At 40.8% G+C, this 26,250-nt stretch overlaps 2 protein-coding genes across 4 annotated transcripts in view; one reads left to right on the top strand and one right to left on the bottom strand.

Annotated features, from left to right (window-relative positions):
- nudt18 (nudix (nucleoside diphosphate linked moiety X)-type motif 18) overlaps window positions 1-22,168 on the bottom strand; it is a 39,902-nt gene extending 17,734 nt beyond the window's left edge. Inside the window, exons 1-3 of one of the 2 annotated variants that reach the window (XM_077223255.1) lie at window positions 22,096-22,168; window positions 21,378-21,557; window positions 18,378-18,591 (exon numbers count right to left, since the gene is read on the bottom strand). In XM_077223255.1, the coding sequence (XP_077079370.1) occupies window positions 18,378-18,591; window positions 21,378-21,536 (373 nt within the window). In that variant the 5' untranslated portion in view covers window positions 21,537-21,557; window positions 22,096-22,168. Of the gene's footprint in view, window positions 1-18,377; window positions 18,592-21,377; window positions 21,831-22,095 lie in introns of those variants that run through there. The other variant, XM_077223254.1, reaches the window with a different exon arrangement.
- A 2,319-nt stretch (window positions 22,169-24,487) lies between these two features.
- The window catches only part of adam9a (ADAM metallopeptidase domain 9a), an 81,166-nt gene continuing 79,403 nt past the window's right edge, over window positions 24,488-26,250 (top strand). The window contains exons 1-2 of one of the 2 annotated variants that reach the window (XM_077223240.1): window positions 24,488-24,557; window positions 24,676-25,084. In XM_077223240.1, coding sequence (XP_077079355.1) covers window positions 25,003-25,084 — 82 coding nt within the window. In that variant the 5' untranslated portion in view covers window positions 24,488-24,557; window positions 24,676-25,002. Of the gene's footprint in view, window positions 25,085-26,250 lie in introns of both variants that reach the window. The other variant, XM_077223239.1, reaches the window with a different exon arrangement.

Below are 26,250 nucleotides of genomic sequence, written 5' to 3'. Positions count from 1 at the left end.
AATTTAGTTATCGAACAATCTGTTTGTCCAGCAAACGGCCGTAAGATTAACTTATCAATTTTCAACAAAAAGTATCTCTTTCTTATAATTCCAAAAAAAGCTATTTTCTGGCCACGAAAAATCACCTTCTTGTTATTATAAAATGTAGGTTACTGAAATAGTAACGAATTGTAAAGCTTTGTAGCAAAATGGTCGAACACTTCATTGACTTTGTAAAAATGAGAACTTTAGACAATTAGCAATCAAGAATATAATGGTTTTAATAAAATGAAACTACGGATACAGAATTCTACATTTAAACCCGGGATACATGTATGTACAATAAACAGTAAAACTAACGAGACAAACGAATAACAACGGGAGTGAGAGAGAGAGAGATTGAGTGAGAGAGAGAGAGAGAGAGAATATATATACATATATATAGAGAGAGAGAGAGAGAGCGAGAGAGAGATAGAGGATGAGAAAGTGAAACTAACGGTCAGGATGAGAGAGATCACCGGGGTGATCGCAGCATGGCAAAAATCACAGACAATAACCCTTAGAGAGGCAACAAGAAATCACATCAATCAAATCAAATCAATAACCTATACTTGCGAATGCGTATGGTTCTCTTTGTGTGAGCTGAAGAACGCAGAGTCGTATGCGTGTTTGTCCTTCGGCGCTATAGGCTTGTTCTCTCGTGTCTTTTAGTGGTGCAACGGATCATCATTGATCCGTGATCCGTTCGGATCAATATCTTCGGTTCGGCACACGCGTGATCCGCGGATTGATTTATGAAAAAAAAAAGTTGTGCGCATATTCAATCCACACACAGCGTGATCATGGCGAACGGAGGAGCTTGAACGCCCCGCGTCATTTAAAGCCCCTGTATGGGAGCATTTTGGCTTCCCTGTCAAATATAATGATGAAGGAAAGAGGTTAGTGGATAAAACCCGTGACGGTGTGTAGGCACTGTGGCAGCATGGCCACGCATTTGAAGCGACATCGCCCCGATGTTTCACTCACAGGAGTGAAAACGAAGGCTGCTCAACAACCGCTTATCACCGCGGCATTTAAGCAACCCCTTGTTGCACAATCAGAGCGGGCTAAAGCCATCACAAACGGCGTTCGCGCAGCACTACCCCTCGCTCGACCCTCTCTCTCTCGCGCGCACTCTCTCTCCCTCATGAGGTGCCATCTACGGCTTAAATCAAACTTCATTCACGCACATATATATGAAACACTTGCATACACCTATACTAAGTAGTCAAACACGCATGTATACTGCTGAAAGCTCAAACAAATACATATGAAATGCACAGACACACCTAAAGTCGCTCACTCACGTACACGCAAACTTTACACACACGAGATGCGCGCACACACAAACTCTCCACCCACATAATCATGAGAGACGCGCATACACAAACTCGCGCACACACAAACTCTCCACGCACATACTCATATGAGACGAGCACACACACACACAAACTCGCGCACAAACTCAATGAGACGCGAGCACACACACAAACTCTCCGCGCACATACTCATGAGACTCGAGCACACACACTAGCGCACATACTCATATGAGACGCATGCTCACACAGTACATGATGCATATGATTCTCAGTGTGAACATAAGTCACACATTGGTAAGTGCATTTTTGTTAACAGAGAATGAGAGTCCATTGCTTTTATTGTTTTTGGTTTTGTTCATTTATTCCGGATATTTAAAATGTTTTCAGTGTTAAATAGTCTATAGAAATAAGTTTATTGATCTTTGAAAGGTATACCTGCATTATTATGCCATTATCATTATTTTAGATGAAAATGGTCTCAGAACGACAATATTATCGTTTATTATCAATATTATCGTTTATCGCAATAATTTCTTGGACAATTTATCGTCCAGCAAAATTTGTTATCGTGAAAGGCCTAGCTATCAGTGTGTTTATAGGTGCAGACATGAGGCCATTTATTTTTTATTTTTTTGCTGATCCGAAAAATGATCCGATCCGTGACTCTGATCCGGGAAACGATCCGAACCGTGAGTTTTTTGATCCGTTGCACCCCTAGTGTCTTCCGGGGCGAGCAGACTCGCGGGAAGTTTTAAAGGTTCACCGAACGTGAAGTTACCAAGGAAATAGTTCAGAGTTCATCTCCCTCGGGAGGGAGAGGCGAAGAATGAAAATAAAACTTAGTAAAGAAAGGAAAAGAAAAGAAACGCGGTGTAATGCTCCCTAAGGAGCCATGGGACCGGACACCTCTCACAGGGAAAGTGCTGTCTTCTTTGAAACTCCTGTGTCAGTTTCTTATAGAGAGGAGGGGCTACGCCTGCTTCGCGTATGTGAACCAATCATCTTAGAGCATCTCGAGCGGGAAAAGTTCTTCTTTGTCTTGTCAGGATAATTGATGATGCTATAAAATTTTGTCATTTCTAGCCAGAAAGATTGTACACACAGAACAATACATTTTACTGTAATATCCTATGTATGACTGGTTTAGTCAAAACAAGACGGTCAAACAGGTACCAAGAATGGCCGGAAAGATTAGAAGAAACATAAAGTTACATTCATATGCAGAATTACACACATTTAATGTTCACTCACACGACTATAAAGCCATAATACCGGCTACCATGACCTAGGAAAGATCAAATTCATGTTTATACATTTCTTAAGTGGTTATACTTATAGAAAATATATAATTGCAGAGTCTATTCCTCTTTCTTTATCAGAATTCAAGTGGGAGCTGTGATTCCCTTGGAATTCCTTTTGGGGGTCATAAAGTTTTATGACCTAGCAAGAGGGCGAGTTACAGAAGATGATACTGTTAGGTAATCTTTCTTTAGAAATACACTTAAGATTTGAAGTTACAGACCAGTCTCCAATTACATCTATAGAATAAGACAAAACTAATTAGATATGCATGCATACAGGAAGGCTAGATACAATTCTGTGTTATATACATTAAGGACATTCCTATCCTAAGTTGCACACAAAGGACATTTGTGTGCGGGTATGTGTGGTGTGTGTGTGTGTATCCTTAGGGCATATTGTCCATCCGTGGTGTGCACCACGTGAGGGTTACGAGAAAAACGGGGACCTGTTTCTTGATTGCGCAATGCGTCATAAATGGAGTTAATCAATGACCTGCTGGCAGACATTGGGGCACCATTTCACATGATTCAAGGTTTTGTGAATTAAAAATATATGTGTTCATATTTGTTCAGTAGTGAAAGGAAGACAGGATTCGGTCAGTCGCTACATATTCCCCCTTTTCGTCAGATGAAGTCCCTGTGTGAACATCATCGGACGACAATGATCACAATGGCCGACTGGCAGGTGAATCCTGATGGTCATGTAGCAGGTGGGGCATGGTAGTAGGGTAGCAGGTGGAACCTGATGGTAGGATGGCAGGTGGAACCTGACGGTAGGATGGCAGGTGGATCTTAAAGCTGAGGATTCAGCTCGATGAGGTTTGGCGTGGTCTCTGACTTGGCACCCCCTTTCCGGGGATTCCGTCTGAGACCTTCAGGCACGGCTTTCGTGAGCTCGGCTGTGTCGCATCTGGTGGAGTCTTCTGTACAGAATGAATGCCACGCATAGTGTCAGAGTGTGGCTGATTACCTGTAGAGATGCACAGCACAATGTCGGCTGAGGTCCAGCCTAGGACCGCAGATGAAGTGTTCAGAACGGGCAGTCGAGACAGTGCTTGGATGGCTGTGTTGACCGGAGAAATGTCAATGAATTGGGACCCCCTTTCCTCGATACAGAGTTCCAGTTCTTGATCTAAGGTGAAGTTGTAGTTCTTGAAGGATGGGAGTTCCAGTGCTGTCTGGTACTCTTTGCTCGGAAGATGGTACAATGCCAGATCATCCAGGTGGAATATGGCACCTTTCGGGGCTTGAATCCACGTACTGTGGTTGGGCATGTTGACACGGCTGGTTGTGTCATGCTGGTCGTAAGTGAGAGTAGCTGTACGCGCAGGTGTGTTAACTAGCCACCTGTCACCTACAATCTCTGCTTGCATCTCTGTGACTTTTGCTCGAGGCTTAGCTTTGGCTGGGCAGCGTGTGTCGCTGACCAGGGGTTGCAACCCGCAGGTTCCTTAAGTGTTGTCTCTGAGGAAGGGTTTGCTAGGGCAGAGATAGTGAATGAATTTGGTGAGGTACACATGTGCAGGTTTGGGGCCAGGTGCAGCTGTCGTGGTAGGCCACCACATCTGGAATGTGTGCCTTGTTGTGGGTGTTGCTTTTCAAAAACCTGACATTGGCAATGTCTTTAAGTCTGAAGACTTGGTTTGACTCGCTGATGGATTGGTTCGAGAGCACATCCACTTCCCTCTGCTCGTGATCGACGTAGAGTAGGATGGCGCTACCCAGAGAGTAGGCCAGGTGTATTTGTAGAGGATCAGTTGGCCTGGTGATGGCGGAAACCAGCATAGTTAACACAAGGCTTAAGGGTTTCAAGTACGGTGGGATTCTACCCGTGGTTGGGCTGTCATTTGAGGAGTTAACCTCCCAAGCATGTCTGTTATCAGGGCTGTAACCAGCTGAGTTTGGGCAAAGTCATTCTGGAAGACAGTAAACAGCGTTTTCATGCAGTTCATGGTCTGATTCAGCAGGACGCTGTGAATGTTGAGAATGACCATGTTCTTCTCAATGTCTTGGAAAGATGCACTCTGCGTGGTGAGTTGCTCTTTTAGCTGTGAAAGTTCAGTCTGGATTTCAACCACATGCTGTTTCACAGTGGCTATGTTTGCTGTCTGGACACTTGGCATACCAGTGTCGAACAGAGTTCTGGCGGCAGCTACGGCTCCGAGCAACGCTCCCAGGAACCGTTTTGAGTGTTAGTTGGTGCTTTAGAGTCCTGATTGTGTAACAGTCACTTTCCCAAGTTGGTTGGACATGTGTTCGACCTTGGCCTTGGCGTGAGAGAGGGAGTCCTCTGTCCATCGGGCACTTGCCCAGCTGTATTTGGCTACGGTGCTGGGGTAGTGTGCTCTGTAGGCCTTGTGGGGCTGGATGAGTCGAACATGCGCTTGATGGGTGTAGGTCCTGCAGTCGGTGATCAGGAGTCTCAGTCGTTATCTCGGTGGCAGCTGTCCTCTGGATGGCTGACAGCACGGCATGGCAAACCACAGCAGCAACCTGGTACAGACAACAGGGTGAGAGAGAAAGAAAGGGGAGGGAAAAAAAAACCAGCGAGGGTTGTCTTTGGTTGGACTGGGCAGTCTTTTTATTTCATGGGTGGCAACTAGGTTTAGCTTGCCTTGGCCCATGTTTTGCCACATCTTGCTGCTGGCATGTCGCTTGCTTCAGTGTATTGTCAGTGGCTCTGGTGCTGTGGTTTGCTGCGCATGATGCGTCATGGACGTACATTGGCCTTATCCCCCCTTTGCGCCGTTGCATTACACGTCTTTGCGTTGTGGTGTCAGACGGTGCACACATAGAATGTAGCTCTGTGCACGCAGCATGTGCTAGGTGTCATGTCGTGTTCTGAGTAACTGGTTGTCAGTGAGTGTAGACGGCAGTCAAGGGTTGGTTGGAGGGGTCTGAGAGGTGGTGAAGCAAAGTCTTTATTGTGTCAGAAGCCCGCATGTTCGTTATGTTTGTGTTTGTAAACAGCGGAGCTAGCGTAAACTGCTGTGAGGTAGACAGTTTAGGTTGTAAAGTTCTTATGCTGTGTGTAATCACTTCAAACTTTAGGGTGGGTGGGCGGGTTTGAAGTGACCACAGCTAGTCGTTAAGTGCACCAGGCTTGGTGAGGGTATGGGTTTGGTCATTCAAGTCTTTGTCAAGGCCCGGTTGCCTTGAGTGTCCTTACACCTTTTTCCAGTAGACAATCATGTTGTTTGTTCTTGTGATGTCATCGCATGCCTGGAACCGGTGTTGGTGTGTGACAGGCATGTGGTTTGAAGTCTTACAGCCATTTCGTTTCCAGCCTGGAAGTTTGTATGGGAAACTGAGTCTGGCATAGTTAAAGTCTGTGCCCATAAGGAGTTCTTTGATGTTATGCGTCAACGTGATGTGCAGCGTTATGAGGATGGCTGCTACCTCAGCATATTGTGATGACTGCGGGCCCAATTTGAAGTATTGTGGTGGGCACGGTATGTCATTTACCTACAGCATGCCCGCACCCGATTGACGAGTGCCCTCATGGTGGTAGGAATATCCATCGATGTAGGGTGTGGGCATACCTTGACACGCATTCTCTTTAAAGTACCTGTGACAGGTCAGTTGTTGTTGTTGGGGTTCTTCTACATTCACCGTCGCAGCTGGTGTGTTATCAGAGCAGTTTTGGCAGGCTGCCAGGCCGTGGCCCAGCGCAGACTTGTGATTTTGAGCATAACGTGCCTCAACATTGCGCCCCTGGAGGGCCATTAACCATGTGGCTATGCGTGAATTGGTGACCACGCCATCTCGGATGCACTGGCTCCAATGTAGTTGGAGAATCTCTGGATGGCCCATACAGTGCAGAGCAGGGCTTTTTCACAGTCTGAGAATTTAGTCTCTGGTGGGAGAAGTGTCCTGCTGACATATGTAACGACTCCTTTGTCTTGATCATGCCTTTGGTACAGGCCAGAACTGGGACAGTGGTTGGAGAACCCAGCTTCTAGATAGAACTCTTTTTGTTGGTCAGAGTAAGCCAGACATGGAGCTGTGCATAAGTGTCGTTTTAGCTCATTCAAGGCATTGTCTTTAACTTCTGTCCATACAAATGGGCAGTCTGTTTTCAGAAGGGCAGTTAGAGGTTTCGCAATGTCTGAGTAGCTTTCGCTGAACTGCCGTGAGTAATTGCGCACCCATAGAAAGCTTGTAGTTTGAGATGTTGGTGGGTGGCTTGATGTTTTGAACAGCTTGAATACGGCTGGACTGCGGTTTCAATGCCTTGTGATCCGATGAGTGGGGCCACATAGTTGACTTTGGTTCGACACCACTGTCCTTTGTGGAGGGCGTTCTTGGCACCGGCAGTGGATAATTGGTTGAAAACATAGTCTAGCTCTTTCAGGTGGTCAGCCACTGTTGTGCTTTTCATGAGAACATCATCAACGCACATAAGGTTACCTCTCATTCTGGCATCTGGGCATGCCTTGTTCAGGAAGATGTTGAACTCAGCAGGTGCGTTGGCATAGCCCAATGGGTACCTGGTGAAAGTGAATTGTCTGTTGCCGAACGTGAATGCTAGCTTGTGCTGGTCTTCTGGATGCACAGGTATGGTCCAGAATCCAGAGGCCACATCAAGTGTTGAGAAGATTGTGGCTCCTCTGATTCTGGGTATTTCTTGCTCCAGCTGGATCATGGGCCAATGGGATGGGCCCAATGATTGGTAGTGTGAGTTCAAAGTCATGGAAGTCGTGGCTCACTAGCCATCCCACCCGATAGACTTTTGGAATGGTGGTGTCCATCGCCATGCAGTTGTTGAAAAGGATGTAGACTACACGCGATGACACTTCAGTAAGGGGTGTGGCTTCCAGCGTGAGTCCAAGTTCAACACATTCGGGTGAAGGTTGAAAGAAGCCCAGCGTGTGGTTTAGGGTTTGACCACAACACATGTTGAGCCGGACGGCGACCCCTTTGGTGTAAGCTGGTATCACAGTGTCCTGTTCGTTGATTAGGGTGCCAACCTCAGGAATGGTCTGACCTGACAGGAGGTTCTCAGTGTTGGTTGGAACAACAGGGGGCTGTAAAGTCAATGGGGCCCACACTACCTCATTAATGATGTCCACATGAGCCTTGAGGTGAGTCAGGATGTCTACCTCAATGTAGAAATCATGGGGCGGGTCCGGAAGGACCAGGAAGTAATGGGTCAGACACCGGTGGTTCCAGTTCAGGTTCAAAGCGAAGACACCTTTGGCCGTCATCATGGTTGATGGGTACGTGTTTAAAGGAAAACGGGTGCGCTTGCTGGCAGAAGGAAGGTCTGGTGTGTCTTAATGAGAGCATTGAATAGTGAGACACTGATGGCTGAGTTGTCTGCCCATAGTGCAAGTACAAAGTCAGTAGTGGTTACATCATTCAACTGCAGGTCAGTTGTGACCTTGGGGCAGAAGGAATCAGAGTCTTTGGTGAGCTGTAAGGTGCATGGTAGCGGATTCGAACCTACAGTTGGTGTTGAGTGTGTGTCTTCATGGCTGGCTGTGGGAGTTTCCGTGAACTCTGTGACTTGAAAGTCTGGTTTTGCTGGAGTTCCCGTGACCTTTGTGATCGACCGTCTGGCTGTGTCTGGAGGGGGTCAAGTTCTCGTACTTGAGCCCAGACTTTGAGCTGTTTCAAGTTCAGTAACGGTTCAAAGCGATCTAGCACGTCTTTGCCAATTAGAAGTGGGTAAGTGTTCATTTTTTAGGTGTGCACTGGGTGGATCAGACTCATAGAATCAATTGTCAGGTGGATGGGAGCTACCTGTTTGAGCCGGATGTCGTTCTGGCTGTGGGATTGCACGTTCAGTTCACAAGTTTGAGGTGTAAGAGTTCGATCTTGTCTCTTAGCTTGAAATTGGAGTCTTTTTGAAAAGGTGAGATGAGATCACCGTAAGATGTGATGCTGTGTGTTCCCTGCTCACTTCCTTTTCCAACGTGATGTTCAGGAGGAGTTACCGGCCCACCCCCTTTTCGACCAGGTTGCCCAGGAATGTTGTCATTGGGGCAGGTCTGACGATCAATGGGTGGTTAGGACCGGTTTTGTGTGGCTGTCTGCGGGTGCAGATAGCCAAAACAGCATTTTCTGGTACCTTGGGATAGTGGTACCTGATATGAGGAAGTGTGCTGTCTCATTCAGGGTGTGCAGCTGTCAGCTGTGGAGCTTGGGTGATGCTGTCACCTTGTGATGTGACAGTTAGCTCTGTGGTCTTTGGCTGACGAGCAGTGTTCGGGGTGCTTGGCTCAGTCAGTTGGTAGTCAGACCGGGCGTTGGTTTCGGTTCTTATGCTTAGACATAGATGTGTGGTTTTTTTACAGTCTGGTTGGACACAGTCTTTTGCTTGACATAAGCTTTGTGGGCCAAGTCTCGTAGCTGTTGGGCAGACATGGTCCGTGAACAGGCCAGGTGATGACTCACTGTGGGATGCAGATTTCGGAGAAACAGAGTTCTGAAGTTGAAATCCTCTTCCATACCTGGCTTGTTCTGTGCTCCGAAGTAGGCTTGTCGGAATCGGCCGTAGTAGGTCTGTGATGTTTCAAGTCTTGTCTGCTTGAGGTCCATGGCGATGGCTTGGTCTGATTCTGGATCAGAGAATGCTCGGATCAAAGCTTGTCGCAGCTGCTGGTAGTCAGTTTTGACAGTCTTTGTTTGACGGTCTAGGAAGCTGCGCACATCACCGCTGGATGTGATTCTTAACAGATACAAATTGTCCCAAGCTGTCAAGTTGGCGACAGTTTGCAAGTGAAAGTCAATGTCCTGTAGATAAGAGTGAATGTCATCACCTCCTGCAGGGTCTGGATTGAACGTAGGGATGTTTCTGGCCAGCTTGTCGAGTTCTTTGGGGGCCATGCCGTGGTTAGCGGCAGGGGTTGTCTGGAAGCTGGCTGGTGACATCTTGAGCAATGGGCTTTTAACCCCCCCTTTCAGCTTTGAGTTTGTGGCTGAAAGGTACGGACCGGCTGGTTAGGGGAAACTTTGTGGTGTGCGTTTCCCCTTCCCAGTCATTCTGCAGTCTATAAGAGTGTTTCAGCTCTCTGTGAACAATGTCAAGTTTTTTTAGATCGTGTCTCTGCTGAGTAAGCTCGTGGATTTCAGCTCGGGCTGCGTGCAAGTGGTTTTTGCAGGCCTTGGCTTTAGCGTCTCTTTCTTTTAGTTCAGTCTCTGCTCTTACAAGGAGAACTTCACCTTGTCGGAGTTTCTCGTTGAGTTCCTCTCTGGCGTTTCTCTCCGCTTGCTTTCTTTGGTATGTGTCGAGACGAAGATCACACAGGGCCTTTTGAAGTCTTTCCGCTTCTTTCTGTAGCGCTGGATCTGTGTCGTCCTCTTTCTCGCCCTGGTTCTGGGTCTCGAGGAGGAGCTGATCGAGGCGACTCTGGGTTCGGGCCTGGTGCTTCCGGGCCTCCTCCCTTGAAGCAGAAGCGCTGCTGCTTGTTGCTCCAGGTCGATGTTACTCCGTTCGCTGAGCCTTGCCTGGGGGACGAGGTTGTGTGCGATGCCTCCGACGATTCTGGCCCAGTCTTTGTAGTTGTAGCTCAGGGTTGGATCCAGGGCTATCAGCTTGTCCAGCTCGGTGTCCAGCTGCGTTTGGCTCAGATGCTGCAGGTCACTGGCGTCCTTGGGCAGGAAGGGGGTCGTCATGGCTCTCGACCATGACTGTAGGACAGGAACATACTGGCTCACTGTGGGCGAGAGGAACACAACATACACAAACAAAGAGACCAATGCAAGTCCGTTCTAAGCTTAACAAGCTATACTCATACGGGCTATGCCGTTCATGAGAATTTTGGGGCTAACTGATGTAAACAGTTAGCGAAGCCAATTGATTTGGGTCGACGAAGGACCCGAACTAGAGATTTGACAGGCAGTAGCCTAGCGGGTCACGTGATGACACCGGCTGCGTAATTGTCACTCTATTCTATTATTTAGCTTCCTTGGTGGCTCTCACAGGTTACTGTCTCTAAGTGAAATGAAAGAAACAAATCACAACAGAACACAGAGATAGAAGAGATCAGAGTGAAAGGAAACAATGAAAATGAATAGGTCTGAAATGAACTGGAATAAATACTAACACCGGAAGTGTTAGGGAGAATAAGGAGGCCTAAGCCGACTACCGCTGATAGGGTTTAAGATAGGGCCTACGGGTGAGTGGGGTTGTCGAGATAGCAACCTAAGAAAGTGTGGCTTGGAGAAGAGATGGGCCAAACACTTAAAATATCCGGGAGATATCTAGTATTTTGTGGCTCATAGTAGGTGGAATGGGTTTTTATTAAATTTAGTTTACCTGCGGTGAATTGAATCCACTCCGGTGAGAACCAGTGGCATGGTCAACCTCCCTGGCGCTTCCCAAACACTCAACCGCGGTGTCCTCGGCCCTCCGTTACTCTGTGTCGCGTTGCGCCCTCCCAAACAGCCTTTGTGACTTTAAACACAACTCGGCAAAGCCAAGATGTCAACCGCCAGACAACACTACAAAATTGGGCTGTTCCCCAGAACCCTCCCGGAGGAGTGGCCTCTTTTTAGGCCCCGGTTTAGGTACTGGTCCCAGAAATTGCCTTTTTGTGTCGGCTGGACTGGTTGACTACCTTTGGAGTGCCAAATTGCTGATGTCAGCACTGCGGGCCGCAACGACGGACAGAGATAAAAGAAACCGAGATTCACGCACAGTAGGGTGTTGGTAACGCTGGTCGGACAACCCTGCTGGCCGGAACACCACCAGAGATGACTTCAAATCACCAAGGGAGTACTACAATAGATACACAAAAGGATGAACAAGGGAAGCTTAAAGTGAATTAAGGCTTGTTTGTTTAAACCAAATTGAGTAATTATTTATGTAGCAATAAGAGTCGAAGGTTTTACTAAATAATAATAAAAAGAGGGAATTATGATAATGTTGGTAATTATCAAAATAACCTAACCCAAAAGAGAGGAAAAATAATTAAAATCAAAATATAAAGAGACAGGATTGAAACACTGTAGATAGGGAAGCAGGCCGCAGTAGTGGGTTTTCACCACGAGGGGGCGTATTCCTTCTCTGTGCTTTGCCTGGGTAAACAGACCACTTGATTCAAATTCAAAATTCAAAACTTTTTTAAATTTAAAACTTAAAACAAGCAGGAAAGAATTAAAAGGGAAATCAGAATGATATCCTATAATAGCTAATAACACCGTAAAGTATCATTAATAACTATAAAATAATCAAAAAGGGGAAGATGAGATAGATGCACAATTCAAAACAGAGTGAAAGGAGGAAAAACGTGATACCGACTTAGGGGGAAAGGCCACAGGGTGGCGCTGTTCCCTCCACATGGATATCAGTGACTGACAGGCAAACACGATGTAAATTTAAACTGGTTTAAAACCAAATTAAAATAAGCGTGAAAGGAGATTGAGAAATCAGGATAGAATTTTATAATAATTAACAACAACAGTAAAGTATCGTCAATAACTATAAAAAGAGAAAAGTAGAAATAGGCAATTCAAACAGAATTGGACAGAGAGACAAGGAGAGTTGAGTGAGCCGACTTGGGCTCTCTCTGGCTGTGCTGGGATTTAGTTTAAGTTTTAATTCAAATCTTGTCTTGAACCAAACTCAAAGTAAATGTACCAGTCAAAAGCAGGAAAATTTTTCTAACACAAAATAATATTCGCACGAGCAAAGGTCTAAATGCAAATAATTCTTAATTCACAGGGAAATGAATTCAGCAGTAAAGAGAGCATTATCTGAAACGGCCACAAGATGGCGTAATTGCGCTCATGCAGGCTGAAGTCAGAAGGCGGGGCGTAATTCGAGACTTCCTAAACACTTAAAGGCCGCCCTCTGGTGTTTAGCAAGCGGAATTACAACCGACTTTAATGTGATTCAAACTAAGAGCTTTCAGCTCGCGTCGTGCACTGAATTCCTGCAATAAATCACAAATAAACAAGCAGATCTCTGTGGATCTTTCGGTGCTGTACTGCACAAGAGCGTGAAACAGGATTTTTTCGCTGTGAAAACACGCAGATGTGAAACAACAGGAATTTCCGTCTGTTGTTACTCACATAAACATTTTTATGTATTAGATTTATATTTAAATGTATCAGATCTTTAATTGGGTAGCTAAACCAATTTTGACCAGGAGTTTACCGTTTTTGTTGAATATCACTGGGTTAACAACGAATTCAATAACGACATTATGGAAGGCCTTTTACCACTGAAGAGAGGAAACTCGCTCTCGATCAGATTTACGTCTTGCTCTGAGAAAGAGATTCTCGTCTTAATCAGGCGTTTAAATAATATTAACATATACCAGCTGCAAAGAGTTTGCTTCGTCTTTACAGGGACAGGTATAATATGAACTGCGTTGCGCGACTTTCACTGGAGCGCGCATAAAAAAAAATATATATATATTAATACACAATATACTCATAGATTGAAACTGAATTTGCTCATAAAACAAAGTTTGAAATGCCTGCATTCTCCACCAAACTGTAGCGACAATGAGTCTTACATTAAATTAGCTCAAATTATATATAGGGAATTTTAATAATTAATCATGAATGATTAATATATTGCATATTACAGTTAAATTATCGAAGCTGAAAATAGATCGATTGTATATATGAATGATCACCATAATGGGTTATGGTTCGTCATTAATATATCAATAGTCTTATTACAGATCGATTATATGAGATAACCTTAAATGGAATTAATTTAGTTATCGAACAATCTGTTTGTCCAGCAAACGGCCGTAAGATTAACTTATCAATTTTCAACAAAAAGTATCTCTTTCTTATAATTCCAAAAAAAGCTATTTTCTGGCCACGAAAAATCACCTTCTTGTTATTATAAAATTTAGGTTACTGAAATAGTAACGAATTGTAAAGCTTTGTAGCAAAATGGTCGAACACTTCATTGACTTTGTAAAAATGAGAACTTTAGACAATTAGCAATCAAGAATATAATGGTTTTAATAAAATGAAACTACGGATACAGAATTCTACATTTAAACCCGGGATACATGTATGTACAATAAACAGTAAAACTAACGAGACAAACGAATAACAACGGGAGTGAGAGAGAGATAGATTGAGTGAGAGAGAGAGAGAGAGAGAGAGAATATATATACATATATATAGAGAGAGAGAGAGAGCGAGAGAGAGATAGAGGATGAGAAAGTGAAACTAACGGTCAGGATGAGAGAGATCACCGGGGTGATCGCAGCATGGCAAAAATCACAGACAATAACCCTTAGAGAGGCAACAAGAAATCACATCAATCAAATCAAATCAATAACCTATACTTGCGAATGCGTATGGTTCTCTTTGTGTGAGCTGAAGAACGCAGAGTCGTATGCGTGTTTGTCCTTCGGCGCTATAGGCTTGTTCTCTCGTGTCTTCCGGGGCGAGCAGACTCGCGGGAAGTTTTAAAGGTTCACCGAACGTGAAGTTACCAAGGAAATAGTTCAGAGTCCTCGGGAGGGAGAGGCGAAGAATGAAAATAAAACTTAGTAAAGAAAGGAAAAGAAAAGAAACGCGGTGTAATGCTCCCTAAGGAGCCATGGGACCGGACACCTCTCACAGGGAAAGTGCTCTCTTCTTTGAAACTCCTGTGTCAGTTTCTTATAGAGAGGAGGGGTTCACGCCTGCTTCGCGTATGTGAACCAATCATCTTAGAGCATCTCGAGCGGGAAAAGTTCTTCTTTGTCTTGTCAGGATAATTATTGATGCTATAAAATTTTGTCATTTCTAGCCAGAAAGATTGTACACACAGAACAATACATTTTACTGTAATATCCTATGTATGACTGGTTTAGTCAAAACAAGACGGTCAAACAGGTACCAAGAATGGCCGGAGAGATTAGAAGAAACATAAAGTTACATTCATATGCAGAATTACACACATTTAATGTTCACTCACACGACTATAAAGCCATAATACCGGCTACCATGACCTAGGAAAGATCAAATTCATGTTTATACATTTCTTAAGTGGTTATACTTATAGAAAATATATAATTGCAGAGTCTATTCCTCTTTCTTTATCAGAATTCAAGTGGGAGCTGTGATTCCCTTGGAATTCCTTTTGGGGGTCATAAAGTTTTATGACCTAGCAAGAGGGCGAGTTACAGAAGATGATACTGTTAGGTAATCTTTCTTTAGAAATACACTTAAGATTTGAAGTTACAGACCAGTCTCCAATTACATCTATAGAATAAGACAAAACTAATTAGATATGCATGCATACAGGAAGGTTAGATACAATTCTGTGTTATATACATTAAGGACATTCCTATCCTAAGTTGCACACAAAGGACGTTTGTGTGCGGATATGTGTGGTGTGTGTGTGTGTATCCTTAGGGCATATTGTCCATCCGTGGTGTGCACCACGTGAGGGTTTCGAGAACAACGGGGACCTGTTTCTGGATTGCGCAATGCGTCATAAATGGAGTTAATCAATGACCTGCTGGCAGACATTGGGGCACCATTTCACATGATTCAAGGTTTTGTGAATTAAACATATATGTGTTCATATTTGTTCAGTAGTGAAAGGAAGACAGGATTCGGTCAGTCGCTACACATGTGAACAACATTCAGGTCCTTATAGCACATTTAACGTATAACAAAGACACACGCGAGAGCTAGCATTAACATAACCGTACATTTAGACTATCACAGATTACACTCTACGACATAAATTATTGTCAAAAATAATAAAGAAAAGCTCCAGACAATCTCACAAAACAAGATATACATACCGACGATGCTACGCCAGACACAAGAAGTCGACAGATACGGTGGAAAGAAATGCAGTTTTTAACAGACTTGAAACGCGCCTGAAGTGCGAGAGTTTTCCTAGGACTACGGGTCACGAGATAGGACATTTAGAACCATGCGAACTTAAAGTGAACATGACCTAAATAGAAACGCATAAGAAAAGAATATTCCTGGAACACATTATAATACTGAAATGCTGATTAAGTGTAAAGCATGTTTATCTTAAGTGACTTGAACTTAATTCTTACTTATATATATATATATATATATATATTTTTTTTTTTTTTTTTACTCATAACAAAACAGTAATTAATTCAGCAACAAGGGTGATTGGAAACATGTGTCTTGCATTGTTTGCTGTTGAAGGAACTGATTGTTAAAAGTACTAAATTGAGAGAAGATCATACTGTTGTGTTTCTGTGATTAAACCAAACGTTCTCATTACATATTACAATAATCTTGTGTTTGAAACAATGATTATGTGGACTGAAAAATGTATAACTGTAATGAAAGCATGGGATCATTTTTTGAAAGAATGACTAACTGCGTTACAAGTGTGATCAATTTGGATTTTTGTACTAAGAGTTTTGAAAATGTACACCTTACTTGTGAAAATATTACCAAAGCAAATAAAAAAAATGCATTGTAAAGGTTACTTTTATTCATTCTTTGTTGAAGAATTTAAATTCTTTTTCATATATTATTTCCTATGTCAGGAAATAAAATATAATTATTTCTTTAATTTATGCATTAATTCATTGCTTGACTGAAAATTGAGATTTTTGAAAATTGAGACACCTTGACTGCATTTGTCTTGTGTATTCATGCATAGCTATGTTATATGACAGAACAAATTACATTTTGCTTGTTTTACTAAAACAAAGTATTTGTCAGCATTTATCATTATTATTGTGTGTAAGTGTTGGGGTGGGCTAGCAATGCAATTCATTCTGGGGTAATCTTAATTTTTAAGTAGTGATACTTACATTTTTCAAGTATAAAATCAATCGTGTTCTCCAAAGGCGAGATCTTGGAGCATCTGCCCGACGTCTCCTTTATGCAGACATTACAAACATTGCAAACACTGAGGAAAACCGTACTAGGTAGGGTTGTCGAGTTACTGATGCTATGAGGTATTAGTGCACCTGTCGTTCATATCTTTTTTTTTATTGCAGAACTTTAAATACTTTAAATAATTAAATACTTATAAATAAAGATCAGGGAAAGACATCTTTGTTGTACCTTTAACAATGAACAATCATAATAACAAAAAATAAAACCAGAAAAACTTAAATATCATGGTTTTGCGTACATCATAGTATGAAATATATCTTTGAATAATTCATCATAATGCATCAAAAACATTTTTTTATGTTTTGTTATTTATAAGTCTGAGGGATGAAACAAGAAAGTGGAAAACCAAGGAGATTTAAGCCACTTGCTTGTGGATGAAAATGTTTGCATATAAAATAAAGAATTTAACAACATATTCAAGAGATAACAATTTTTGGGTATCTGAAATAAAAAATAATATCTTTAAGGATAAAACTGTGGGTCACATTAAAAGGGTTAAAAATATAAGAATTAAAATCAACCCAAAATACTATACTACAATCACAAAATAAATTGGCAGCTGTTTCTTCAACAAGACCACAAAATGAGTAAGTTTCATGAATATCAAGATATTTACAGCCAGATGAATTAAACCTGTCGCTCATATGTTTTAAGTTGTTGAGCTTGTGATAACGCTGTAGGTCACATGATAACGTCAACATGGCGGATTATGTCCGGATCGCATTCATACTTCATGCTTTCATGCTATATAGTACCTACACTTTTAGAGCTCACTAAGTAAGTACTTATTAAAATGAAGTACCTACTCAGTGAGTGAGGGGTTCCGAACGCAGCCAGAGTGAGGAAACCAATCAGTATATATAGGAATGATCAGGAGGCCATGATGATGGAAAGAGGCCAATGGGCAAAATTTGGCCAGGATTACACCCCTACTCTTTTTTCGAAGAACATTCTGGGATTTTTAATGACCACAGAGAGTCAGGACCTCGGTTTGACTTCTCATTCGAAGGACGGTGCTCTTTGACGGTACAGTGTCCCGAACACTACACTGGGGAGTTAGGACCCACACAGACCACAGGGTGAGCGCCCCCTGCTGGCCTCACTAACACCTATTTCAGCAGAAACCTGGTTTTCCCAGGAGGTGTCCCATCCAGGTACTAACCAGGCTCAACCCTGCTTAGCTTCATTGGGCAACCAATCTTGGCCTACAGGGTGATAGCTGCCAAATATTTGTAACACAGAAATAACGATGTGGTTGATAAGAATGTTTGTGAAGCCGCTTCGTATCTATACATGTTAACTGCTCTCTCTGGGTCAGCACAGTTATTTGAATGTTGATTCTTGTTTTATTACGAGCTCTCACGCATTCTCTTTTTGCCAGTAGACTCTCCCCTGTTCAATGATTTTTTTTAAACAGGTGAATCCCAGAGGTCGAGATTTAGCGTGCTCCATGTAAACTTTTCTAGCTAACCTATGCCACCCGCACACACCATACATGTGTCAAAGAAGCAACTTTTATCTATTTAAAGATATGATGAGACACACACAGGCGAGTAACGTAAGTACACAATTTCCCGCGAAAACCACCCCAACATGTCTAAAATAATAACACTTATAATAGGCATACCATAGTAAATGAGGTTAAAAAAAGTTTTGGAAGAAGGATTGATGATGTATTGACACATATTTAAATTTACATTCAGTAGTGTACCTTGAAATTACTATATCGTGAAAAAGGAACTTTTCTTTTTGCTGAGTTTATAATATCTATCTATAATATGAGTCAATTTATTTAATTCATATAATAATTAAATTTATTTAATTATATTTATTTAATTGAAGCTGGGTGATTTGACAACTGCACATATTGCGATATCAACTTCATTTCGATATATAACGTGCAGCCCTAAAAATCATTCAATCTAACCTGTTTCCTCAGCGAGGAAGGTGAAGCGAACCCACTGTGGCCCTTGTTCTTGAACCAGCAGCAGTGTGATTGGCTGGCAGTCTATTCCTGCCTCCTCTTTGACCTCCCTCTGCAGTGCCTCTACAATGCTTTCACGCTCTTCCATACGACCTGCAGGGAGGTACCATCTGCCATAACAATCTCTCTTTGCCTCCTGAACAAGTAACACCTCCTCCTGTATAACACAAGCAAACACACATGCAAAACTTTTATGTCTGAAGAAGTTGACAATGACAATAATCATGGGTAGTGGAATTAGTGTCCACTTAGAGTGTAGTTATTATACATTGAAGTACTGAGTGATATGAATTAACTTCATGTATTTACTATAAGGTTAGGTTAAGGACTAGTGTTTGGTTTAGGGTATGTAATTATGCATAATTTATAGTTATTACTGTAGTAAACTACATGTAACGTGTAACAATGACACTGTTGAAGTGTTACTGAAATATTTAGCACATTTTTATGCTACAAAACTGTTTTGGCATGTCAAAGTTGTTTTTTGTTTTTACGTAAAAACAAACTCATCTACTTCTAAAAATATGCGCCATACTGTACATGCTGGTGAATTGCCATTATATAAAACATCTGCATTTTAGGTTAAAGATTAGCCATGAATTATTAAATAAAGTACATATCCCAAAATTTAAGTTGTGGGCTAATGTGTACCAGTGGCTCAACTAACAGCTAAATAAACTTGACAGTTGAATAATTCACTTAAAATGAAAATTCTGTCATAATTTACTCACCCTCAAGTTGTTTCAAACCTGTATGAATTTCTTTCTTCTGCTGAACACAAAATATGTTTTGAAGATTGTCGGTAACCAAACAATTGATTGACCCCATTGACTTCCATAGTTTTTTTTTTTCATCCTATGGAAGTCAATGGGGCCCATCAACTTAGTAAATTATGACAGAATTTTAATTTTCTAACTGACCGATTCCTTTAAATAAAATAAAATGTGAAATAAATGCTTTCATTTGTTCAGTCTAATAAAATAATCTTTTTGTTAACATATATATATATATATATATATATATATATATATATATATATATATATCCCTGTCATGCATAGAGGTCACTACAGTGGAAAGCTATTCAAAAAGCATTTTCTTGCATTTGCATGGGTTTTTATGGCATAGTTGCACATCAACCTCTACAGTGGACCCTGGTGCATCATCCTAGACATTGCAATCAAGTTGCAAGCCGTTGTGTGTCAATTTTTTCCCTCCAAACCAAGATGGCCAATGGCCAGTCAGAAATGGCAAGTTGCTCTGGAATATCCACACATTCCTTCTATCCTAGGAGACACTTGCAGGTACAAAAAATATTTTAGCATCAAGCAATATCCAATGAGCCATATCACAGTTAAATTTTCCAAGTATTGATTTTAGATTGGGAGAATATTCTGAGTAATAATCTATCCACTATTGGACCTCATGCATCAATGGCTATATTTCAGCTACAATTCCGTGAATGTTGTTTTTTGAATACATAATCTGCAGTAACCTTTTTGACTGTAAATAAATGTATTTGTGTTAGAATGTAATTTGCATTAACATCAAAAAAGTAATGTGATGCATAATGTATGTGACTTGTAATGCATTAATTTACTTGTTAGATCAAAAAGTAATCTGATTACATTAATGCACGTTACTTGTAATGCATTACTTGTTTGGTCAAAAAGTAATCTGTTTACGTAATGCATGGAGCTTGTAATGCATTACTTTACTCGTTAGATCGAAAAGTAATCTGATTACGTAATACAATTTACTTATGCATTACTTTACTTGTAACATTAAAAAGTAATCTGATTACGTAATGCACGTTACTTGTAATTAATTACTTGTAAGATCAAAAAGTAATCTGATTACATAATGCATGTGCAAATCTGTACAAAAACTAATTAAACTTCAAATCTTGTTTTTCATGCCTTAGGAGCAATACAAAACACATAGGAAAAAAATCCTGACTGAGGTTATCATAATTCATGCATGAAAGGGATATTTATCACCTATACTGATTGTCAACCATATAGTCAACAATATAGATTGTTGCAAAGCAGCAGCTTTACAGATATAAAAGGCAATTAATGCAACAAAGATTGTTTTGGCTGTACAGCAGCTCTAGAAAAAATTATTTGTCCAGTGTTATCAGCGTTGATTCATTTCCGTAGTATAAATCATTAGTTATCTGGAGAAAACAGTGATGTCCTTGTCCAGCTCTGTTCAGTTCTCATACAATGTTGTCAAAGCAGACAGATCAAAAATATTGAAATGTTCAAAATATTGAAATTGAAATTTATATATATATATATATATATATATATATATATATAAATCAATATAATATCATTATTATAATATATTATTTATATAATAAAATTAGAATTCATATTATACTTTATTTTTTTGAAAATGGAAAAACTTGAAATTAAAATAAAAAAAAAAGCATGAATTAAAATATTAAGCATATTAAAGTTTCTCATGGCTTGTATGGATATCTTAAAAACTGTGAATATGTGCAGCATAAAATAACTCGGGATATGGGATAGTGCATTTGAAGTGAAGTTTTTTTTTTTTATGTATATACTTCATATATGTTTTAAATGTAATTTGGCTAGCCAAAAATGACAGATCTTACAATATCTAGATCATGTCCAGGATGACCAAGAGTGTTTCTGTTTTTTTTCTAAATGGACACAATACTGGATTATGTGAAGTGTCAGAGAAAGCAACCTTGACTGTGTTGTCTACAGTTTAATGCCATGTTAGCTACTAAACTACTTTTTTTTGCCAGAACAAAAAAGAAATAAATGTCATGCTCCCAATGAAATTGTACAGCTCATTAGTGGAACTAATTAGGTGATGTTCGGCAGGGGCTGACTGTAATAAGAGGACACTGGACATACTCTAAAACTTCTAAAAAGAAGACATGCAAGAATGACGCAATCTTTACCTTTGAGTTGAAGATCACTGCGCTAACAATGTAACAGACGTTTTTCCTCAGTGTGACAGGCTTCACTTCCGGGGCTAAATCAAACTCTCTCAACTCAAGTCCCCCACCCTTCAAAATCTTCTCTAAGGTTTCCTCCAATATTTTTGCCGTTGAGTCCATGTTGAGGCTGCCTTAATTCCACTATAAAACATAATGCATTTGATTAATATTGTTCTGTTCTAGTTCTAGTGGCTGCCTACGGGGACAGCATGTTTAGGCATCATCACACTCAAAAAACAAAGCCTGATGCAACTGGGGAACCTTTAAAGTTCCACAAAAAAATATGTTATTCTCTATTTCTCTATAACCCATCTAATTTTAAATACTGGTGCTTAAAGAGAACACAATCAAATACAATGATGTGCATAACCTTTACTGTTAGCTATCATAAAAAACAACTGTTCAGTAGAATAATTAGGCACAGGGGCGCAGATGGCACTAGGGACGGGGGGGACATGACCCCCCCAGATTCATAGTGACCCGATCCGTCCCCCGCCCTCACTATCCCTACGAAAGGCGACAAAAATCGGTAAAACAGAGGATTAACCAGTGTTTTCGCCAAGTACATTAGCCAAAGTAGTGTCCCGGCCCGCCGCTGCTTCAGAATCGGGTCGGGGCAGACGCGGACTGACACACAATAATAATCTACACCGGTCACCATTACTTTGTTTGTACCCACGTTCTCACAACACGCTGTTCTGTTGTCAATAAACACACGATGCCATCATGCCACCGACGTTTACACTCTCTCTTCTGTGTGTGTGCTACGACTCCTGAGTGACGTCGCCGGGGTCCTATGAGGAGCTGGTAGCTGCCTCAATCGTGCCTGTAGGGGCGGGCCGGTAACCATAGTGATCATATACAATCTATGACTGAGCTGAGTCGGTGATTTTCTGAACTGAAAAAAATCGACTGTATAAATGCCACATAAAGGCAATGAAGAGACAAAAAACAATCACCTCATTTTTTCAAAAACAAACAATGTAAGTATCCTATGCCTGTTGACTTTCCAAGATGTGGCAGATTAGATTTATTAAGGGGAATAGCTAGTCTGACAATAATGGCAAGAAGGCTTTTGCACTTAGTAAACACAGCAAAATGTGGAGACCATAACTATGCATTTAGGTGAGTGGACAGAGACAAATAATGAATGAACACAAAAAGAATGGTTGGATAAATCAAACAATTTATCGTCGTCAGGAAATAATGTTTTATCTTATCATTTAACCCATTGTACTGTATAAATTGACTGAGGTATGTTCACTGTCGTGTAAGCCACTATAAAAATAATCATAATAAGTAAATTTGTGTGGTGCAAGGTTTATGCAAACAACAAATAAAGGCCTGCATAAACTTTTGACATCCTCTTATAGCAGGAAATCATGTTTTCTCTATTGTATGGACTGGAGGTTATAGATTCTTAAATTATGGGCTATGAAAAACATTTCTTAATTTGTCATACATCATTTGAAAGATATTTCTAATCTATAAATTGCAACAAACTTGTAATTAACACTTAAATTTAAAATTGAGTTATTCTTAGACATTTTTGAAATAGTAGTTTTAGCCATTAATTCTCAGGAATATGTTGTATTTCACATTGTTGTGAAATTCTATAGAGGTATAGAGGGTTAACTGAAATTATAAGATTTAAAATGATGTCCTCCTGGCCTGCAGGCGATTTCTGATGACAGTAAGGCAGGCCCTAGTCCAGAGGTCTTCAATCCTGCTCCTGGAGGTTCACAGTTTAGTTCCAACCTGCTTCAGCACACCTGCCTTTGTATATTCAAGCGATCCTGAAGAGCTTGATGAGCTGTGTGTTTCAGGTGTGTTTGATTAGGGTTGGAACTAAACTCTGCAGGACAGTGGCCCTCCAGGAGCAGGATTGAAGACCTCTGCCCTAGTCAGGCAAGTGAGGATCTGCAGGAGGGCAGCCACAAAACATACTTTGCTGAAGACATGAAGTTTTGGTGGGTGATTGGAATACTAGTCAAATAATAGTATGATCATGCATTGCTAGTGGTGATCAGGTAGGCCTTTGTTTACCTTTGTTCATTGTTGTTTATCCATGATTTCAAATAAGAATCCCTCAATGGCTTTTTAGTGCAAATCATTAGCCCAAATTACGCAAAGTAACTACTTGAGCACTAGTTAAAGCCCAAATTACGCAAAATAACGAATTTAGTTTAAATCATTTGCTGACAGCTTGGTCCCCCCCAGTTAAAAAATCCTATCTGCGCCACTGGGCTACTTGTGATATTATCTGGAATATCTTTCGAAACAGCATGCTTCTATAATTTGATAATTATCTATTAAAGGAGAACTCCGGGCAATTTTTAAGTTAATCTTGATCGTTAGAGCTTTGTGAGTACTGACTATAGAAAAAAAACGAACCGGATTGGTGATTGCTACGCGGAGCTGCGACCGCGAATGCCCAGAGCTCCCACCCAGCTAAAACGGCAGCTATGGGGGCATGGACATAAAGAGCGCTTTTGAGCCTATTAACAGACACAAAATGCAATTAAAATGTCTGTCCAACATGAACAGGGACCCTACATGTGAACAAGATGCGTTTAGCAACTTAGCCATTGTTTCAACTCACCTAAATAGTATTTTAGACGGCAAGCTGTAGTCTCGCGCTGCAGTCCCGTGCTGTAGCCGGAAAAGGTAAACAATGTCCAGGTGGGAGGAGCGTTGATCATGTGCGACAAGTCTTCGTACATGGAATGGCATTTTTCTTCAAACGGCCCCGCTGTGTTGAGTGTGTGTAGTCATCCTTGTCAAAGTGTTCAATGCAAATGCGGTAATCTTTGTTTGAACTCTCGCGATAATATGGGATACTCTACCTGTGGACTGAGTCAAATTACATTATTTGTAGTTTCGTTCTGTTTAATAATATTTCAGTATTTTTTTGCTTCCTTGATGACAATGATTAGATCAAGCTCACTCAAATGCAATTAAACAATAGTTGTTTTAAAAGAGAGAAACGTCGCAGTTATTCTCGTTAGAAAAATAGTTAAATGTAGGCCTATGTGTCATTTTTAGACTATCCCTAACTCATATTCTTAACTGCTAGCAACAATAGCATACAAAGAGTGTTCTTTTTTGCAAAAGCGTGGATATTTTTGTGGGCGGGTGAAAGTAAGTTAAACGCTCATACGAATTAGTGTTATAGTAGTTATATTGCTATATCAGGCTAAAGTAAAGGGTTAAAAAGCCAAACTGTTTCGTGACGCATGCTCGGTTTCGCCCTCTACAGACGGGGCTCATTGGAGATGCAAGTCCGAGCGAATTGCTTAATCCAAAGATTTCGAACAGATAACTGAAACGGGACCCTCTTTCTGATATACAAACACTTCCTGATCAGCAATCTGTAACGAACTGTTAAACAAACTTACAACAGAAGGATAAAGTGTAACAAAATGAGCAGGTAGCTGTAACTGTGCCGTATCTATTTTTTCTCCACGGGAACGTTATGTGGAGCGGGCTCATTGCCATTGCTTGGAGGACAACGCCTGGATAAGGAAGAGAGGGCAACATTTGACGTTACTTCGGAAGGGCATTTTAATAAGGATACTTTACAGACATGGTTAATGCAGTTTGTTCACGTCTTGTTAAAAACGCCTTTATGTGGTTAATGCTTCACGCGCTCATCGACAGCAGTGGAGGTGAGAGAACAGCAACAGACACCATTGCGAGTCATACATTGTCCACAACACTTAGGCTAACGTTACCAGTGTTGACTGTTTGAATGTATAGGCACCCATATGACAATCTGTTTTAGCATGTTTTCCGTAAAGTAGATTGTAGCTATCTTTATGTTAGTACTTTCTGAGAAATAGCAAGTTCTCCTATAGATAGTGTAGTGACTCGTATTTTTTCAGTTCCATTAGAAACTATAGAATATTGAACTATAGGTAGAAACTATCCACTAGAGAAACTACTAATTTTACTATAATTTATTCAAATTACTAGCTCCTAATCAGTTAGTCACTGGTAGCCTATGTATGTAGTATGTATTCATGTTACCTTTGCTTCTATTGTTACCTGGTAACAAACTGAAATTTTTAGCTAATTTAGTGAATTCTTTTAGAATCTGTGGCCAACTGTTCACTAGTATGTCTAGTTTTACTGTCAACTATTCATATGCATACTTGACTAGTATCTGTTCCAATTTTTCAAGTACTATTGGACACTAGTATCTTCAGTGTGTATTCCAAATTTTGGTAGTCATATTTCCATTTTACAACCCTTTACAGACATGCTGTAAAAAGAATCAACTTGGCTATTACATTTTTTTTAATTCTCTCTATATATATATACATTTTAAAATATTTATTTACATGTATATGGGATATTGTTTGAAAACATAAAAACATTTACTATGAACTTTAATAATTAGAACTAAAACGTGACAACCATTTATAAATGTAATGTAGGACTGCATATTTGTCATATGAAACACTTATTATTTGTTAAAAAATGCTTATTATATTTAAAAGTTATGAAGTTATGGTGCTTGAGACATTGTTTATTTAATGTTTCTGTAAAAAAAAAAGACTTAAATGATAGCCTACTTCATACTTAAAATAATAATAGGAAAGGCACATGACAGCACATGACAGTTCTGTCAACTGGCCCAGAAATGCTCTTCCATTGGCTGTGGGCCATCAGACCCTTTAAGCCCTGTGTAACAAGTAAACTGTGAGTCGATTTAAAAGTGTCTACTCTGCTTACACTTATTATAGCGTTTTAGGTATAGAAATAGTGAGACTCCTATTCGAGTGCTAACACACAGGCTAATAGAGGGGCATGTTTTGAGCTGAGAATGATT

This window comes from Siphateles boraxobius, unplaced genomic scaffold (assembly GCF_051911475.1).
Source record: "Siphateles boraxobius isolate OS27281-9 unplaced genomic scaffold, OSU_SipBor_1 9, whole genome shotgun sequence".
Taxonomy (NCBI): domain Eukaryota; kingdom Metazoa; phylum Chordata; class Actinopteri; order Cypriniformes; family Leuciscidae; genus Siphateles; species Siphateles boraxobius.
The sequence above is the reverse complement of the archived record's forward strand: the minus strand, read 5'-3'. Positions and strand labels throughout refer to the sequence as shown.